Source organism: Drosophila albomicans, chromosome 3 (assembly GCF_009650485.2).
Source record: "Drosophila albomicans strain 15112-1751.03 chromosome 3, ASM965048v2, whole genome shotgun sequence".
Lineage (NCBI taxonomy): Eukaryota > Metazoa > Arthropoda > Insecta > Diptera > Drosophilidae > Drosophila > Drosophila albomicans.
This window is the reverse complement of record NC_047629.2, coordinates 18,724,531-18,742,480: the sequence shown is the minus strand read 5'-3', so window position 1 is coordinate 18,742,480 and position 17,950 is coordinate 18,724,531. Positions and strand designations below refer to the sequence as shown.

The following is a 17,950-nucleotide window of genomic DNA, read 5'->3' as shown; positions in this document are numbered from 1 at the left end:
TTTTTATTGTCTCTGATATAGCGATGCATTGTCACGACTGAGGATGCTGATCAAGAATATATGTATATTCTTTATTGGGTTAAAGAAGCTCTCATCTAATATAATATAATTCTACCCTATTAGTAGGGCGGAAAATACATTTTTGATTGGTCACCGTACGTTAAACACTCGGTGTACAATCTCTTATCTATGTATATAAAAAAAAAAATGCTGAAATCACATGAACAAATATGTAATGAATGCTGATGCAATAAAAGTCGGCACTTTTTCTCAGAGGACTCACGATTTCTGAACGTGAGGAAATGTACAGAGCTTACACCCCGACGACAAGAACGTGAAAAGATATCTCGAAAGCACATATTTGATTAGAATAGAATAGCAGTCATTTTATTATACTAAAAATAGGTTTAGTACAAACGTTTCGGTAATCATTATTCATAGTTGCAAAAATAGCTAAATCTGTCTTTTTAGGTAAACTTTTTGTTGCTTGCATTATTAGAATATTTTTTTCAGCTTACTAATTGTGATATGGCTGAATTTAAAGAACATTCTATTGAGTGTGTGAAAAATGATAATTTAAAAAGTAACGGTTTTAACAAACGATAATCACTGATCGATAACTGTTGCTGGCTGCTGATATTGTGGTATATTCCGGATACTGACGTTTGTTTGTGTATAAATTGAACGGTTGGTAGCTTGTTATTTTTTAATAAAATATAATTAATTTACTCAATAATAGAAAATAACTTAAGTACCTACATATAATAATGAGCAGCGGCATTTAAAAACTGTTTGCATATTGTCCCATCACTAAAAGTATTTCATGCAGCCGCGTGGTATATTTTGCCATGTATTTTGGTATATTTTTAAATTGTAGTTGCGGTCACCCTGCGCAGCAATCATTCGGCTGCCAAATCGTCCAACAACAACAGCGTGTCGCGTAATTATTTTCTTCTATCTCTCTTGCTAATAATAAAAACAATTGCCAAACAACGCATCAATTGTAAATAATTTGTTTCCTTTTGTTTTAACAAAGTGCCGACACCAACATTGACGAACACACACAAGTAACAGACACACACACTCCACAACATCAACACCAATTTGTAGCAATACCAACAACAACAAAATCTCGCAGTGCAGCCACCAAGGACACGAATTGTATGAAAGTAGTGCAGCTAGGAGCATGAGACGGCATTAAACAAAAACTATAGTACAAAATTATAAAATCAACAACTATTTATCAATTATTTGCAATTGTTATACCCATCAAATTAGACCAATTGCCACATTACAAATACAAAAAATACACTTCAAGTGTAATAAAAACGAAAGTATTACAAAAAAAAGTGCAAGTGAAAGAAAGATAGAAAGAGGTGAAGATCATTTAGCTTTTTAGAATGGCTGCCAACAATTTGCGACAAATTCCATTGACCTGCAGCGGACACACCAGACCTGTGGTGCATTTGGATTTCAGCGATATCTGCGACAGCGGCTATTTTCTCATATCGGCTTGCAAAGGTAAGCGAAATCGCTCGCATGCGATAAACTGAGCGCAAGCGAGCGCGCGTCCTTGTGTTATTTATATTTATTTATGTATGCAAGCAATTTTTTTAATATGTTAGATTCAAGTTATAGTTTGTTGTACGTCTGTCTAGCCTGGCTGTGAGCTGCAACCTTGACCCAAATGCAAACACAAATTATTAAAATAAAAAAACCAGTTTTAGCGAACCCTTTGTAAAACACTCTCTCACTCGCTCGCATGCAATAAATACTTACGTTCTTTACCTTGATAGTCTGTCTGTGAGCTTTAAATAAATGCATTTGTATGTGTGCTCAGATGATTGTGCTTTCAAAAACAACAAAAACTTACATATATGCGGAAAGCAAATTTCCATTGCAAGTTCAAGTTAACATTTTATCGCCATTTAATGCAATGCTTCCCCTTGCTTTGCAACTTTTCAAAAAAACAAACTTTTTGTTCAGCTTGTTCGCGAGCTTCGAGCTTGTTCGTTCTGGCTGCGTTGCAGGAAGCACCTTGAAACTTCTAAATAAATAAATATGTATAGTACAGTATGCAATGAATTGCAGCTGCAACACGTCAAAAATGTTTAAAAATGATAACCATTTAACTAAAAGCTTTTATTGAATGCGTCCCTGCACATAAGCATTCACAACCTGCCTCAAGCTTGCGCTCTTCTAGCTCTTTCTCCGTCCCGCTCTCCGTCTGTCAGTCTGACTGTCTCTGTCTAACTATAGTCGATCACATTGCAATGGAAATGACGTGAACTTGATGCATTTGGCTGCCCATTTGCGTGCTCGTCGAATCGCTCGGCGTCTCGTCAGGTCGTTGGCATTGAATGTAGTCATTGAGTCAAGGTGGCTTCCGCCGCTCACACATCTCATTCACATTCACAAATGCAAAACACACTCAAAACTGCATGCATATATTTTGTAGAGTGGTTGTGTATTCACTATCCTTATGTTAAAAGTTGATTTAATAACTAAAGACAGAGAGAAATTATGTAAAAGGCAAGGAAGCCCATGAAATTTATATAAAACTATGAAATCCTTATTGTATTAAAAGATTATACAAAAAGGCCTTGTATATTAATTAATTTAATTAAAAGTGTTTCATGTGTTTACTTTCATACTACATGTTACAAATTCAAGAGTAATTAACAACAATAAATTCACGGGAGTTTTTAATTATCAATATACATATGGGATGTTAAGATTAATACAACAATGTTCTACGGGTATCTCACAGTCAAGCATTCTCCACTGCATTTTTCTTCGAAAATTACATTTATACTAAAGTGTCTCGTATTCTTTTGCAGATGGCAGCCCAATGTTGCGTCACGGCGATACCGGTGATTGGGTTGGCACCTTTGAAGGACACAAGGGCGCCGTCTGGGGCGTTGCACTCAATCGCAGTGCCACACTGGCCGCCTCCGGCGCTGCCGACTTCACGGGCAAGGTGTGGAATGCAGTTAGTGGCGCAGAGATTCACAGTTTTCAGCACAAGCATATTGTGAAGAGCGTAGCATTCGACAACAGTTCGGAGAACATTGTCACCGGCAGCAACGAGAAACTGGTGCGCGTGTTCAACCTGGAGCAACCCGATGCCGAGCCAGAATTGTATGGCGGACATGCGGGTGCCATAAAGCGTGCGCTCTTCTGTCGCGACGACAAGTGCATCATCTCGGCAGCCGATGATAAGACGGTGCGTTTGTGGGATCGTATGACCGGCATTGAAGTGCAACGGCTGCAGTTCCAGAGCAATCCGAACAGTTTGGAGATCTCACGCGACAATCATGTGCTGACTATAACGCATGGATCGACGATTAGTTTCTGGGAGATCGATACGCTGAAGAAGCTCAAGGAGGTGAAAGTGCCAACGAATGTGGCGTCGGCTAGTTTGCATCCTGACAAACACGTTTTCGTTTGTGGCGGCGAGGACTTTAAAATGTATAAATTCGACTACATTACTGGCAACGAAATTGGTAAGCAATTGGGAGTTCACTTGAGATGCACAACGAATTAAATTGGCTTTGATTTGTTTTACAGAATCCTTCAAGGGTCACTTTGGACCCGTGCATTCGGTGAAATTCAGTCCGGATGGCGAGCTATACGCCAGTGGCTCCGAGGATGGCACGCTGCGACTGTGGCAAACAACAGTGGGTAAAACGTATGGACTGTGGAAGTGCACGGAACCCAGTGAGCTGAACAATTCGCTGAACTCTCCACGTGAGGTGCCGGCAAACTGATGTTGGAGAAGCACAAGTCGCTGCTATACGACAACATCAACGACAACGACAGCGCAGCCACCGCAACAACAACCACAACAGCAGCAAATGCATAGAAAGTGAATCAACAAAAACATACTTAACATACATACAAATCGAATCAAATAATTTGTAATTATATTTCTCAAACTCAAGAAAAAACACGGCTACAATAACGCAAATGATATTTTCGATTCCAGCGCTTAATTCATTGGCATTAATGTACATATTTGATGTATGTGAAAATCAATAGAAATAAATAACTTAAGTTTTTCAATGCGATTTGCGATTTGAATGGAATCCGCTCAGCACATTAGTTGATAATCTAAACATGAGTTCCTTGAGCCCAGTTGTGCAGATAGATTGTGGTGAAGTTCAGCAATTGCTCGCCCTGATGGATGTCCGGACGTTGCTGCAGATGATCAAACCAACGCGATAGATTCAGATAGTTCTCCTTATCCAGCGGCGAAAGTGATTTCTATAAGAGAATATGATTTATTATTTATTGTTTAATATGCAAAAAGCGCACTTACCACAAGATCATAAATGGCATAGTAGACAGCAAGATCGGCCAATGTGATGAAGTGGCCCACCAAATACGATTTGTTGATAAACAGTTTGTTAAAGTCGTTCAACAATTGCTTGGCCACATGTTTATCTTTGGAGCCGGGTGACACGTAGAGCACAGCGAACTCAATCCATTGATACACCTGTGCCTGCACTTCCCTGGATGCTGTGCTGTTCTGGGCTGTCTCCGATTTGGATTCGCGGGCCAAGCTTTCTAGTATGGTGGCAAAGCCAGCGACAGTTTTGTTTTGGGCGCTTGTGCGAGTTACGACCTTGACAATATAAATTCCATTAATGTCACATTTTCTATATGTACCTTGTATTATGAATGCTTACTTGCTCTTCATTTAGCTGCACTTTGCCGGGTTTAACGCCCAGACAGTTGGCAATTTTCTGTACTGTTGCAACGTCACACATTTTTAATTAATGGAAATTGTTATTTATTTTGTTTGTGTCAGCTAATAATAATACAAGAAAAGCGTGCGAAATTCTACTGTGCGCAGCGCAGTGCAGATGATTGGCAAGGTTGCACTCGATATAAACGGCGAAGTGTCGATAACAACAACATGTTATCGATATTGTGAGCGTATATTATTCAAATTTTTGTTTCGTTGGCGGCAACCGCCAGCGCTTGATAAGTAATTTCGTATTGCAGAAAGAATATAAAAACATTTGTGGTGGCCATTAAAAGCTGTAAATGCAGAAATATTTAATTTACATTTATAGAGCAATGAAAATCTTCTTTACCGCCGTAATAAATTTGTAATCTAACACAATTAGACCACAGGCAACATACGCTCTCACATTGGCTTGCAACTGCAGCATAAAGTGATTGATGGCTTCCAACAAATCTTCGCTGCAAGCTTGAAACTTACTTAACAATGTCAAGCAGTTGGTTTGCTGCAGAAAGCATTTATTTATTTTAATGATATGATTAAACTTGTATGTTTACCTCTTGTTGGATTGCGTGATTGAAGAAAAGTATTATAAACACCTTGGCTGAGTGCATAAATAGCCAGAGAAGAATGTACGTCCACCACGCCCAATCGGAAACATCGGGATTCTCAATATTCTTGTAAGCCAAAAACAGATTCGTGTTGACATTGAAGAAGGAGCTCACATAGACACACAATATGGAGACGCCAAAGGTTTGATTCACTGCCTTTGTAAATTGCAGCAGATTAATGTGCTGCCATCTCAGTTGGTTAAGATGATCACGTTGAATGGGAAATTCCTGTCGAAGCTCCGCTTCCAAAGACACAGTTATGCAGTGCATACGACGACAGACTCCTTGCAACATTATGAAGTAAGGTATAAATGAAATGCCGCTCAGGATGTTGGGTAGCACAAATGTGCTCAAGTCGATTATAGTCCTATTAACCTCATATTGACAGAAGCAATACGAGATTGGAATATAGCAACTAGTGAGGATCAGCACCACAAGCAAATGTTTGCGTATACAAGGACCGATGTTTCGACGTTCCACAATATAACCACTGGCCAAATCAAATTGCGCAATTCGGTCAAATACAGCGCAAATCTTTTGCTTCCAGCTAACACTGAGTATCATGATGCAGGGCACATGGATGAGGTACGTCATCGATTCGATGCCATAGAACTTTTGCTCTAGGTCGCTGAGTTTTATATTACCGTGCAACAGTTCCCAGTAGGCGGCAAAACACAGCCAGGCATACAACACGATCAGCCAAGATTGCTGCACTGCATCATAGCATCGGCTTCGGTAGCGAGGAAAGACTGCAATCGGAGCACTCCCCGCCAGCACACAAATGAACAGCAGCAGCTTCAGCTCCTCTCTCAACTGATCGGAGTTTGATTTGTGCAGCTGCAGTGTGAGATTCCAATTTCTGTGAAGTAATTGTGCTTGATGAATTTTTATAAATTAATAAATATAAGTTCCATTGAATTAAATAGCATCTTAAATTATTATAATATGCACATATTGGAACTTTTGACAATGAGTCTTAGCCCAAGAGATTAAAATATTATTCATGTTCTCAATCGTGGGATGTTTTTCGAAATTGTTTATATGCAAAAAGATTGGTGTCTGAACGGACTTAAGGACATACGAGGGTGGCTGATTCGGATCGTCTATTGATGCGGATTCTGAATATATATACTATATACTGAATTATATATCCTTTATGTATTGTATGTATGTTTACTGTACATGCATGTTACGCACAAACCAAACCAAACATAATTTCTCTCTTCTATCTTATACATAAAACACTTTAATCTAAATTAAAGTTCAAGTTATATAACATATAATTTAGCTCACCTCTTTTCCCAGTGCATTGCTGCAATCTTGCGTCTTTTGTGTGAAGCCTGCTTCAACTTGGATAGCCACATTGCGTATGAGTGATAAATGCTGCTTACAATTTACAATTAGCTGTGGGTAGCATAATTAATTGAGGACTGCAACAATTAATCAAAATTAACACCGCTTAAGTATGTACCTATGCCCATTTAATCAATTAGTATTATTTACCGTCTTCACATGGGCAGTTGGAGCAAAAAACCACTCGGCAATCGCTGGTTGCGTCTCCTTTCCATCGTGAGTCGCCTTCTAGGCGTATCTCCAGCGAGTAGCAAGTATCGCCATGTGCACTTGGTGTGGTCTCTCATACTGCTCAGCTGGATCTGGTTTGTGTGCACAAGTCTGCTGGTATCCAAGTCACAGATGCAGGTGTTGGCCATCGAGAAGTTGATGTACCTCATCGAGTATCCCTCGAATATGATCATCACAGCCATCTTTTCACTCTACGTCTATCGCAGTGCGAGCTTCTTTGAGAGCCAGGCAATGCAGCAATTTAAACTGCAGAAGTTGCTCTTCGTCGATGCTTGGGCATCACAGGAATTCTACAATCAACTGGGAAATTATGTGTTCAAACTTTTGCTGATGGTGTTTGGCTTTCACGGCATCTGTGTGACAATTGACATTCTTTGGCTGAACTTCAATTGGCTCCTCACACTCTACAGCAACTGTGCCCACAACCTCGTTGGTCTGATGATCAGTCTCAGTCTGTTACAATATGTTGTCGCCCTGCGTGGCATTTGCCTGCTGTTGCAGCAACTTAACTTACGGCTGGAGCAACTGCAGCCCAGCCGCAACAGCATTTGCATACTGTCACCATCCACTGCGGAGTTTGAACATAAACTGGAGCAACTGCGTGGCATTGTGGTTGCCTTGAACGACATGCACTCACAGCTCCTGCATAGATTTGGAGTCGTCTTTTTGGTGAGCTTTGTTAATTCACTTTTAAGCTTCTGCTATGAGCTATTCAACACGTTTCGCATGGTGGAGCAGGCTCAGTGGGAGGAGTGGGTGCTGTTTATCTATCGACTGCTCTGGCTGCTGATGCATGGCACTCGCATCTGGTGTGTCCTTATTGGTAATACTCGCATTGCGGAGCAGGTGAGTAAAAGGTGAAACCATTAACACAGAGAGTAAGCCAGAGCTTAGCTAGCTAGCCATTTTAGTAACACTAAAATAAGGAAAAAGTCTCGAGCACACTCGACTGTGAGATACCCTCTACCTATTTTTAATAAAAGCTGAACAGTGCAGTATTATTATTAAAATAAACCAAATTTCTAAATGAAATAAATTGCAAATATACCGAAGGATATATTTGGTATATGGATATACTATTATATTTAAAATATATGAAGCATAACTGCTGTTATTATTGTATATTATGTAGTACATAACATGTACATACATAATATGTACCAAAAATCACGACTCTATCTTCAAAATTACGCAGTCAGACAGACTGACAGACGGACAGAACTACATCGTCTTGGCTGGCGTCACTAATCATCATCGCTTTATAGAGTCAGGGATGCCTTCTTCTGCCTGTTACATATGTATATTCCCTGTACGCTCCAAGTTATAATACCTCTTTACCCTACGTGTAGCGGGTATAAAAATGGACCTGTCTCACTTCTATCGCTTTTCTCTAAAACTAACGAAGCTTTCTTGTAAATATTTCGTATAATCCTAATATATATTTTGTAATTCCTCCTTAGAAGTGTCAGCTCTGTCTGCTGCTCAACAAGTTCCACTTGCAGGACCCGCGACAGGAGCGCGCTGTTAATCACTTTCTGCTGCAGCTGCAGACACACGACGTTTGCCCCTCAACAGTGTGCGGAGTGGTCGACTTGGACACCCTCGCAGTGGGCGGGGTAAGTGACCCACAACAATCCCCAATTGATATCATTAAAGTGACGTGCGCTTTGTTCTCCCGGCAGTTTATCAGCGCTTTGTCGGCCATTGTTATTTTCCTAATACAAATCGATCTGGGCAATAAATCACTAATGGGTTATTCCTTTTAAAAAGAAATCGCTAACAATCCGTAGTTTCACTTACATTTCAAACATGGTGCGGTTCGGTTTAGTTTTCAGCAGCTGGTTAAAACGCTGCTGCACCTGGATAAAGCATAAGGCGCAGCTGGTGCTGGGTGTGTCCTTTACCGTAGCTCAAAATGTCTTTAGAAGATTAACAGACATCACAGCACAGGCTGGAGCCGAGACCAGCGTGTTGGCCATACGTCTCACTGTGGATCGTCGGCTGCACTTTTCCGAGCGGTAAGCAGAACGCTGTGCTGTTTAAATCTTTGCTGAAGGAGTTGTTTTCTCTGAAGACTCCTCTGGCTGTGCGTGCTCATCGCCAGCATCTTTGCCGTCTACATGCTGAGCGAAGTGCAAATCGCTCGCTACTTCAACTCACCCACCGTCATTTCGGTGGATCGCGATTATCGAGGCTGGAATGGCTCCTTGCCAGCGGTTACGCTTTGCTACTACGATCACATTGATTCCTTCAAGGCTAATGAGCTGATACAGGACTTGTGGAATGTGTCCATCATCGATGAGGATTACTTCTATATCATGGACTTTTTATACGCCGTCGTCAATGCCACTGCAAGCAATTATGCCGAGCTCACCAGATTCGCTAGCGATGAACGTTTCGATCAGATTGATCTCTATGATATTATATTGGGCATCAATCGTCCCTTTGAGCAGGTGATTAGCACGTTTGATAGCAACTTTATTGTGCATGTTCAGATGGTAATGACGGAGCGAGGTTCCTGCTACGCCATTAACTCACCCATGTCTGCTGTGCTGGGCAAAGAGTGAGTAGCAGAGGATGAGAAGTAAACTGTTTACAGCTCAATTTGTGTTATTTGCAGCCCCGTTCAGTACGATGAACTGCCTCCGCCGCTAACCTGTCAGTATGGCAAGCAGCAGTGCTATATTCGAATGGATCTCTTCGAGAGTACGGGCGTGGTAAGAAAATAATCATAAGACTGTCCCAAGGGAGACTTTGTCTAAAAAAAATTATATGATAAGTAAAACAAGGATTATGATTTTGTGCAATTTTTGATGAGTTAGTCGTTTGTTTTTTTTTCAAGTTAGAAATTCATTAAATCGTTATATAGTACGTCTGTCCATCATAATTTCCAAATAAGGTATTTTTTATATGATTAAAGTTATCTAATTTAGTTCTAAAGGCCAAACATAAAAGTTTAAATTAATACTCATATATATTACATAATATTTACCTTGTAATCACTTCTATTGAAGATATACATTTGTTATTTAACATTTATAATTCATTAATAATTTATTTCTTATATAAATTGACTTTATGTTATATACAAATTAAACTGTTAACATTTGGAATTGATTTTATATTTTACATTTTGACGTAGTTTGGCTTTTATCTTTTTATCATGCAAAGTATTTGACTTTAAGCATGCGACATTCATTGGCAATAAGTAACAATCTTTCTAAAAGGATCTTTTATATACTTTATTTTTTATACATTTTTAATTGACACTGTTTTCGCAGCTAGATGTGCACTCGCCATATGAAGTATCCGCCTCGGAGGCCAACATTGTGGCACTGCACAAATCAGACGAAATTACAGCCTCATTTAAGGTGCTCGAGACCGTGTAAGTGACAAACAAACAAGCTATAAAAAGTAATTTAAAGTAAGAATCCTTTCTGATAGAGCATCTAAAAATCTGCGAGAACTGAGCGTTGAACAACGCAAGTGCGTCTTTAATGATGAAGAAACCTCAAATCTAAAGGTATATAAACACATTTAGAACTACAATAAATACTCTATAAACATCATTTATAAACAGATCTATAGTAAATCTCTCTGCCTGGCAAGATGTCGAGCTATCATGGCCTTGGAAATGTGCAACTGCGTGCCCTTTTTCTATCCTTTTGTGGAAGGACCCAGCTGCAATCCGGCTGGCTTTGAGTGTCTGCTGGACTTCAAGTGGCCCATTTGGGCGCTACACATTTGTAAATGTCCATCAACATGCACTGAGATCGAGTACACCATGCAGACGGTTAAAAAGAGTTCTTGGGGCATCAAGAACAACGAAGAAGCGGCAAGTGCTGAATCGGCTACATCAAGCTTTCGCTGGGATCTAATACCACCCAAGGTGCGCTTCAGACGTGATGTTGTCTTTAGCTTTGAGGATCTCATTGGTAAAACCTAGATTCTAGCTTATCTTTAACTCGTAATTGAACCCTGCATTGTCCACAGTCTCGTTTGGCGGCGTCATGGCTTTGTTTGTGGGCATCAGTGTTATGGGAGCAGTGCAAATATCTTACGTCATTATTTACAACTGCTTACTGGACACTTTCAAACTAATTCGCTTTATTCACCTTAATTTTCACGAACGCTGTCGACGAGCTATTCCAGCGTTTAGACGGAGGACTAGTCCAACTCATGTTTCTCGAGCTGAGACCGCTGAGCTGCCGCTCTTTGAATATGTGAATTAAAACAATATTGCGGAACAAATAATAGACAATATTATAGTCATACATTTACTAACTAAATGCAGATATATAGTACTACTTTGTAATTATGTTTGGCTATTAATAAATTATCACACTATTGCTGGCGCGCTCAAATCGATACATTTTGAGCATATTCAAAAAAGTGTTTAATAATTATCGATAACATTCGATTTTTTATGTTGATATTCAATCGACGCACTCATATGTTTTTTGTAGCAAACTTTCATCTCTAGCTAAGAATACACGTGCAGTGCAAAGAAAGGTATTTATTTATTTCAATAAACTCATCAGCTCCAAAATAATTACTGATAAATTGCGTTTCATAGCTTGACAAAATGAGCGACGACGAGTCTAGCGATGGTATGGAGGATTTGAAGGCGTTGATGGCCATTTACAAACAGCATGACGAGTCGCAAGAGGAAAAGCCGCAGTCGGCCAAAGACGAAGTGGAAACTGGCTATGTTGAAGTGCCTATGGAAAAAGTGATATTCGGTGACAAGCAAACGTTTCTCAGCAATCTAGCTAAGTCGGTGGGCAAAAAACGGCAGAAAGATAAAGAAGAAAGTGATGCGGACGAAGATGATGATGACAAAGCGGACTTGGCAAAGAAACCCAAAGCAGCCTGGCACGATTCCGATGACGAAGAGCTCGAGGTGGGCGAAGTGAAACGGCAGACACGACATACTGGACCCTTAAATCATTTGCGCATGGACAAGTCATACAAGGAGTATTTAACGGCTCGCTTTCAACGCACCGTTAATCAACCTAAATGGGCAACGTTAAAGCCAAAGAAGGAGAACTCCGAGAGCGAAGATTCCGAGGATGAAGCACTACTGAAGACCGTTGGATTCATCGATCACAAGGCTAAGACACGCGAACTGCGAGCCAAGAGCATATTCTTCAAGAGAGTCAAGGATTTGAATCGTGCCACATACAGTGAAGGCGTCATTAACAGTGTCCAGTTCCATCCGACGAGCACCGCTGCCCTGGTGGCGGGTGAAAGTTATCTGGCCACCATATACAGTGTGGATGGACAAAAAAACGAGAAACTGCACAACATACGCTTCCCAAAGTTCGCTATTACTTGTGCCCGCATCACGCCTTGCGGTACCAAAGCCTTCTTTGGCGCCATGCAACGTCACTATTACTCCTACGATCTGCTCGAGGCCAAGGCGACCAAGCTGAAGATGCCTTCGAACATCAATACTTCGCACAAGTTTGAGGTGTCGCCGTGTGGCAAATATATTGTTACCATGGGCGTATTTGGTAATATTCATGTGTTCACCACCAATTCCAATGAATTGTTGCACACGTTCCATCAGGAGGGACAATTGCGTGGCATGAGCTGGACGGCGGACTCGAAGCGTATCATTTGCTCCGGTTCCAGCTGCAATGTGAATGTGCTTTCCATGCGAGAGTTGCGCATCGAGCACACTTTCATCGATGATGGTTGTATCAATGGCCGAGCAATTGCATTGTCACCAAATCAACAAATGCTCGCAACCGGCAGCAATGAAGGCGTTGTCAATATTTACGACTATGAGAACATCTACAAATCAGCGGCACCGCAGCCAGAGAAGCGCTTCATGAATCTGCAAACAGCAATTGCTGAGCTGAAATTCAATCCCACGTCAGAGTTACTGGCAATGGGATCGCGTTTGGTGCCAAATGCCTTGAAACTGGCGCATTTTCCCAGCGCCACGATCTATTCCAACTTCCCGGGGCAACAGGAGGATGTTGGTTATGTCAACACCATGGCATTCTCACCGGGCAGTGGCTACTTTGCTATCGGTTGCAAGGGAAAGAAGGCACCGTTGTTTAGACTTAAGCATTTCAAGCACTATTAACTATTGTAGTAAACAAATTAAAACCTATTTTCTATATATCAAATTCTTTGTTTTGAATTCCTGAATTTGACATCACCACACGGACAACTCTTAATTCTATGAAATTATAAATTGGTCCTAAAGTCCATAACATGGACTTTAATCAGGGCTATCCAAGACACGCAGCACCTGTAGCTTTCAAATCTTGTTGAAAATGCAGTTTTAATATAAACGTGTTTTTATTCAACGAAAATACATTATTACTTAATACGGAGCACGAAAGATATCACGTTTCTGGGATTCGTGAATCTTGCCAATGTCGTCGAGCTTCGTGCAAATGTGTGTCGACTGTGATTCGATCCATTGCAGCGAATTCATGTGTGCGTTGAGAATCTTGCCAATCTGTATAATGGGATCTGTATTGTCCTGTCCCTTATTGGCCTCGTTCAGATTGTCGATGATCTCCTTTAGGTCTTCGGACATTTGTTTCAACTGTGTATCCAAGTTCTCCACCATCAAATAGGTCTGACTGCGCTCCTGATCCACGCGTGGCAAGTTCACGAATTCCTTCTCCAGCGGTGCAAGACTTTCTTCGAGTTCTTTGTGCTGGGTGGCAATGAATTCCAGCTCCTGGTCCAACACCTGTTGATCGTTCTTCACCTTTTGTACAGCGTCATTCAACTCGATGATCTTTTGATTATTGCCAATTAAGAGTTTATCCCAAGCATTGATCTGAGTCGCCTGTTCGGTAAAAACTTTCTCTTGCTCCTCAAACTCCAGTGTCCACTTGTTGATGTGTTCCTCCAGCTGATTGTAAGACAGTTGCGGAGCATTCGCAACTACGGCGGAATCTGTGGTTTTAGTGGCTGTCGACAGGTTAGCGAAAGCGCCACCTCCTCCCAGGGTTGCTGGTGCAGCACTAACGAGAGGCGCTACTGCTGCGGCGACGGGCGCTATGGCTGTGGTGCTCTTGGGAGCTGTGGTCAGGCCAAGGGTCAAGCCTCCGCCGAGTTGAGCACTTGTTGCGGCCGCAGCAGCTGTTGTGGTTGTGGCTGCGACTGCGGCCGGCTGCGCCATGAATCCGCCAAAGGTTGGTGCAGCTGCTGCAACGGGTGCAACTGCTGCAGGAGCAGCAGTAGCGCCGAGGCTAGCTCCAAGTCCTGTCAGTGGGTTAGATGTAACTGGTGCCGCTGTTGTGGCAGCCAGTCCAAAGCCACCAAATGGTGGTGGCGCCGCTTTAGTAGCGTCCGCATCTCCACCTCCCAAATTTACTGGATTAGTTGTTGTCGGCGCGGCAAACGAAAACGTTGGTTTGGCGGCAGCTGCGCCGGTAGGATTTGCAGCTGCTGGCGCTGTGTTCAAGCCAAATGAGAAGCCAGTTGTACTAGCTGCGGTTGTTGTAGGCAGTTGGAACGCCATTTTTATGTTTGAATTTGTCGAAAACACAAAAGAATGAATTTAACAAAACGCGCACGCCGATCGAACAAATAAATTCGCACACAATGTGACCGCCAATTGAATTATCGAATATACTGATTAAATTAGGGAAAATACTAATATTTTATAAAATACGCAAATTTTCAAAAGTTATCGACGCAACCAGTGTTGCAAAGTATCAATGGTTGTTTTGTTTGTTGCAACAACAATTGGCGAAACTAATTTACACAGCCCGCGCAAATAAATAAATGCCGGCTAATTAGAATGCCAATTTTAAGTAGTGTGAATATAAAGTTATTATTAGGATTTAAATGAATATTCCTTTTGTAAGTATTGCTGTTGGCAACATAATGATAAGAGCACGTCTTAGTGAATCATTTGAAAGTGGTTTGATTTGTAAGTGAACACGAATTGTCATTTTTATCTACAAAGAAGCTGATAAAGTGTCATCTGGGTCAAGCAGTGAATGAATCTTTTTTTTTTTTAATTACAAGTACAAGTGATAGTAAATGAGCCAATGACAAAGTCAATTACTCGCAGACTTTGAAATCTTAGTGTTCAATGTTTATTACAGTATTATATCAGTAATACATAGTAAGTTTCAATTTACAAAAAAATTAAAAATGGACACCCCCATTTCCTTACACAATATTGCAAAATTTACGATTTTTTCCCCGTAGTTTATCTACTCGTTATGCAATCTTGTAGTATAGTGTAAAAGCCAGTTGATTTAAAGGCAAAGCAAAAAACCAAAGAACACATAGAACAGAACCTGCGCCCGCGCTCTGTACAAGTTGATAACCTGAAACGACGCGTTTGTGAACTTGCTTTTGGTTTTCTAGTGCCGAAGATAAGAACGAGGAGCCTTCTGAACAAAGGCAAAAGCAGTCGAACTGATTCCCTGCTGCGCTTAAAAGCGCTGTGAACTCAATGCTGTGTACTTCAATTGCAATTAACAATTGACAATCGACTCAACACAAGGCAGCGCTAGTGTTTACGCAAGGTGTTTGGTAAACATAGTTATCGGTAGCTCAAGATTGCCACCAACCAGCATAAACATAAACACTCTACGTTCTACTCTTCACTCTCCACATTCCTATAAAATCGTGACTGCCGCATAGAAAAGGACGCATTGCGTTTGGAAAGCTCAGCAAAGCACAATGCACAAAACGTCGCCGGCAGTAATTGTGCTGCTGCTGCTGCAGTTGCTCCACTGTGGACATGCTCTGGAGAACGGATTGGCACGAACGTAATTTAACTGCCTCGTTAATTAGTGTTATAAATTTATAATTTGTATTTTTCTTTGCAGTCCACCAATGGGCTGGATGTCCTGGCAACGGTAAGTTTAATTATAATAATTTCTTATTTTCTTTAAATAACTTTACATAATGTGTAATATTTCATATATAATGTTTAATCTGCGACAGGTTTCGCTGCATCACAGACTGCAACAAGTTTCCTGACGAGTGCATAAGGTATGTTGTGTCTGATGATTCTTATCTACATAGTTTTAGAGGGTATTAGTAAGACGTAAAAATTATAGAGGAGTCAATCACAATTATATAAATTTTATACTCTAAAACATTTGTGACTCAGTCGAATAGTTGTCTAATTTGAGTGTCCTCGTATTAAATTTTACAGACTATAGTTCTTAAGTTTATTGTAGCAAAGAAGTCTTGTTCCGCAAGAACATAATGATAAACTTAAAAAATTAAATTTTATTTTTTAAACCTTTTTTTTAAACTACCCTTTTTTCATATTGATTTATTAATGAACATAACATTTCATGATCGAAACTTGAATAATTCCAATTTGTTTATAGTGAACGACTTTTCCGTCGACATGCGGACTTGCTTGCTTCCGAGGGTTATGCTGATGTGGGCTACGAATACGTGATCATTGATGACTGTTGGCTGGAGAAGGCTCGTGACAATAAAACAAACAAGTTGGTGGCTGATCGCACGCGTTTTCCCAGCGGATTGAATGCTCTAGCTGATCATGTAAGTGAGAAACAGGACTGTAATGAAAATCTATTAAATTTCTCCATAAAATTGACTACAGGTTCATAACAGAGGTCTTAAATTTGGGTTGTATCAGGACTTTGGCACCCATACCTGTGCCGGGTATCCGGGTGTGATCGATCACATGCAGCTCGATGCCCAAACTTTTGCCGATTGGGATGTTGACTATGTTAAGCTGGATGGTTGCAATGCCAACGTTACCGACATGACCGAAGGATATCCACAGTTTGGACGCCTACTCAATGCCACTGGCAGACCAATGGTTTATTCCTGCAGCTGGTAATATTCTCTACTTATTATATTTATCATAGATTATAATAACTGCACGGGTTTTGTAGGCCTGCTTATCTGGAAGACGCATACCCGGACTATGAATCTTTAATAAAACATTGCAACCTGTGGCGCAATTGGGATGATATTGATGATTCCCTGGAATCGGTTTTCCAGATTATGGATTACTTTGCGAAAAACCAAGATAGTATCCAGCCTCAAGCCGGCCCAGGACATTGGAATGATCCCGATATGCTGATTTTGGGCAACTATGGATTAAGCTACGATCAAAGTAAACTTCAGATGGCTGTTTGGGCTGTGCTTGCGGCACCGTTAATCATGTCCAACGACTTGGCCAAGGTGGAACCGAGGGTCAAGGCCATACTGCAGAATCGGTATTAGTTCTGTTCTACTATTGTAATTACTTTTTAATATTAGTTTTAAACTCTATCGTTATACAGAGATATCATTGCTGTGAATCAGGATCCGTTGGGCATCCAGGGACATCGTCTGCTCGTTCAAGAATACATTGAGGTCAGTTTGTCTTTCAATTTGTTCCCAAGGGCAATGGCATAACGAAATATTCTTGCTATGCAGGTCTGGCGCCGTCCCATAACGCCCAAAAATGATGACCAGGAATACTCCTTTGCTGTGGCCTTTGTCAGTCGTCGCACAGATGGCAAACCTTACGGCGTAACCTTCTCACTTAAAGAGGTAATTCAACTATATTATAATATTTTTTAAATACGCTATTATTTTTCGTTTTCATTTCGCAGTTGTTGCTGACAAACAGCAAAGGTTATAGTGTTCAGGTGAGACTTTAATTCTTCAGACATTGATATCAGTCGTAAACCATTAATTTTTAATTCTGTTTTTAGGATCTGTTTGAGCCAAAGAGCAACTTGGGCGTTTATGAGGCAGACAGTCAGTTTTCAACGCGTGTGGTACCCAACGGTATTTACATTCTGTATTTTTTTTACCTGAAATTCAATATATTTTATTTTATATTTCTTTTTTTTAGGTGTAACTTTCTACAAGTTTACAGCGCTGTGAAAAACAAACGAAGCTGCTAATGAAGTAATTAAAATATGCAAATTTGTGGGCTGTCATTCAGCTGGCATCGAATAAGTTTGTCGATAAGAATAAACTTTTGTAATTAAATGAAAGAAAAACAATAAGAAAAAAACATACAACGAAGACC

At 40.6% G+C, this 17,950-nt stretch overlaps 8 protein-coding genes across 9 annotated transcripts; 5 read left to right on the top strand and 3 right to left on the bottom strand.

The window, feature by feature from the left end:
- Window positions 1-841: 841 nt before the first annotated feature.
- Window positions 842-4,065, top strand: LOC117569433 (serine-threonine kinase receptor-associated protein). Of its 2 annotated transcripts, XM_034250595.2 has the most exons (4): window positions 842-940; window positions 1,037-1,521; window positions 2,841-3,506; window positions 3,571-4,065. In XM_034250595.2, exons 2-4 carry the CDS (start codon window positions 1,401-1,403, stop codon window positions 3,768-3,770), a joined length of 987 nt encoding a protein of 328 aa, XP_034106486.1. In that variant the 5' UTR covers window positions 842-940; window positions 1,037-1,400; the 3' UTR covers window positions 3,771-4,065. The 2 variants fall into 2 exon arrangements, with proteins under 2 accessions (XP_034106486.1, XP_034106484.1); XM_034250593.2 differs by having other exon boundaries at window positions 889-1,521.
- LOC117569435 (eukaryotic translation elongation factor 1 epsilon-1) lies at window positions 3,889-4,880 on the bottom strand. The gene is made up of 3 exons (XM_034250597.2): window positions 4,692-4,880; window positions 4,322-4,627; window positions 3,889-4,266 (listed from the first exon to the last, which is right to left on the bottom strand). The coding sequence occupies exons 1-3, from the start codon at window positions 4,770-4,772 to the stop codon at window positions 4,114-4,116; spliced, it is 540 nt and encodes a 179-aa protein (XP_034106488.1). The 5' UTR covers window positions 4,773-4,880; the 3' UTR covers window positions 3,889-4,113.
- A 70-nt stretch (window positions 4,881-4,950) lies between these two features.
- On the bottom strand, window positions 4,951-6,725 carry LOC117566621 (putative gustatory receptor 59f). Its single transcript, XM_034246161.1, has 4 exons — window positions 6,655-6,725; window positions 5,308-6,220; window positions 5,103-5,255; window positions 4,951-5,046 (listed from the first exon to the last, which is right to left on the bottom strand). The coding sequence occupies exons 1-4, from the start codon at window positions 6,723-6,725 to the stop codon at window positions 4,951-4,953; spliced, it is 1,233 nt and encodes a 410-aa protein (XP_034102052.1).
- Window positions 6,726-6,873: 148 nt separating this feature from the next.
- Window positions 6,874-8,711, top strand: LOC117566622 (putative gustatory receptor 59e). Its single transcript, XM_034246162.1, has 3 exons — window positions 6,874-7,791; window positions 8,406-8,561; window positions 8,628-8,711. Exons 1-3 carry the CDS (start codon window positions 6,874-6,876, stop codon window positions 8,709-8,711), a joined length of 1,158 nt encoding a protein of 385 aa, XP_034102053.1.
- Window positions 8,712-8,754: 43 nt separating this feature from the next.
- Window positions 8,755-11,177, top strand: LOC117566623 (sodium channel protein Nach). The gene is made up of 7 exons (XM_034246164.1): window positions 8,755-8,963; window positions 9,020-9,508; window positions 9,566-9,662; window positions 10,227-10,330; window positions 10,390-10,468; window positions 10,526-10,880; window positions 10,939-11,177. The coding sequence occupies exons 1-7, from the start codon at window positions 8,755-8,757 to the stop codon at window positions 11,175-11,177; spliced, it is 1,572 nt and encodes a 523-aa protein (XP_034102055.1).
- Window positions 11,178-11,382: 205 nt separating this feature from the next.
- LOC117566857 (U3 small nucleolar RNA-associated protein 18 homolog) lies at window positions 11,383-13,078 on the top strand. Its single transcript, XM_034246450.2, has 2 exons — window positions 11,383-11,457; window positions 11,522-13,078. Exon 2 carries the CDS (start codon window positions 11,531-11,533, stop codon window positions 13,040-13,042), a length of 1,512 nt encoding a protein of 503 aa, XP_034102341.1. The 5' UTR covers window positions 11,383-11,457; window positions 11,522-11,530; the 3' UTR covers window positions 13,043-13,078.
- Window positions 13,079-13,236: 158 nt separating this feature from the next.
- Window positions 13,237-14,540, bottom strand: LOC117566861 (nuclear pore glycoprotein p62). Its single transcript, XM_034246455.2, has one exon. It carries the CDS (start codon window positions 14,438-14,440, stop codon window positions 13,286-13,288), a length of 1,155 nt encoding a protein of 384 aa, XP_034102346.1. The 5' UTR covers window positions 14,441-14,540; the 3' UTR covers window positions 13,237-13,285.
- A 647-nt stretch (window positions 14,541-15,187) lies between these two features.
- Window positions 15,188-17,946, top strand: LOC117566860 (alpha-N-acetylgalactosaminidase). The gene is made up of 11 exons (XM_034246454.2): window positions 15,188-15,707; window positions 15,768-15,797; window positions 15,886-15,933; window positions 16,281-16,458; window positions 16,520-16,758; window positions 16,818-17,144; window positions 17,211-17,283; window positions 17,347-17,463; window positions 17,526-17,561; window positions 17,628-17,703; window positions 17,771-17,946. The coding sequence occupies exons 1-11, from the start codon at window positions 15,619-15,621 to the stop codon at window positions 17,800-17,802; spliced, it is 1,245 nt and encodes a 414-aa protein (XP_034102345.1). The 5' UTR covers window positions 15,188-15,618; the 3' UTR covers window positions 17,803-17,946.
- Window positions 17,947-17,950: the final 4 nt, after the last annotated feature.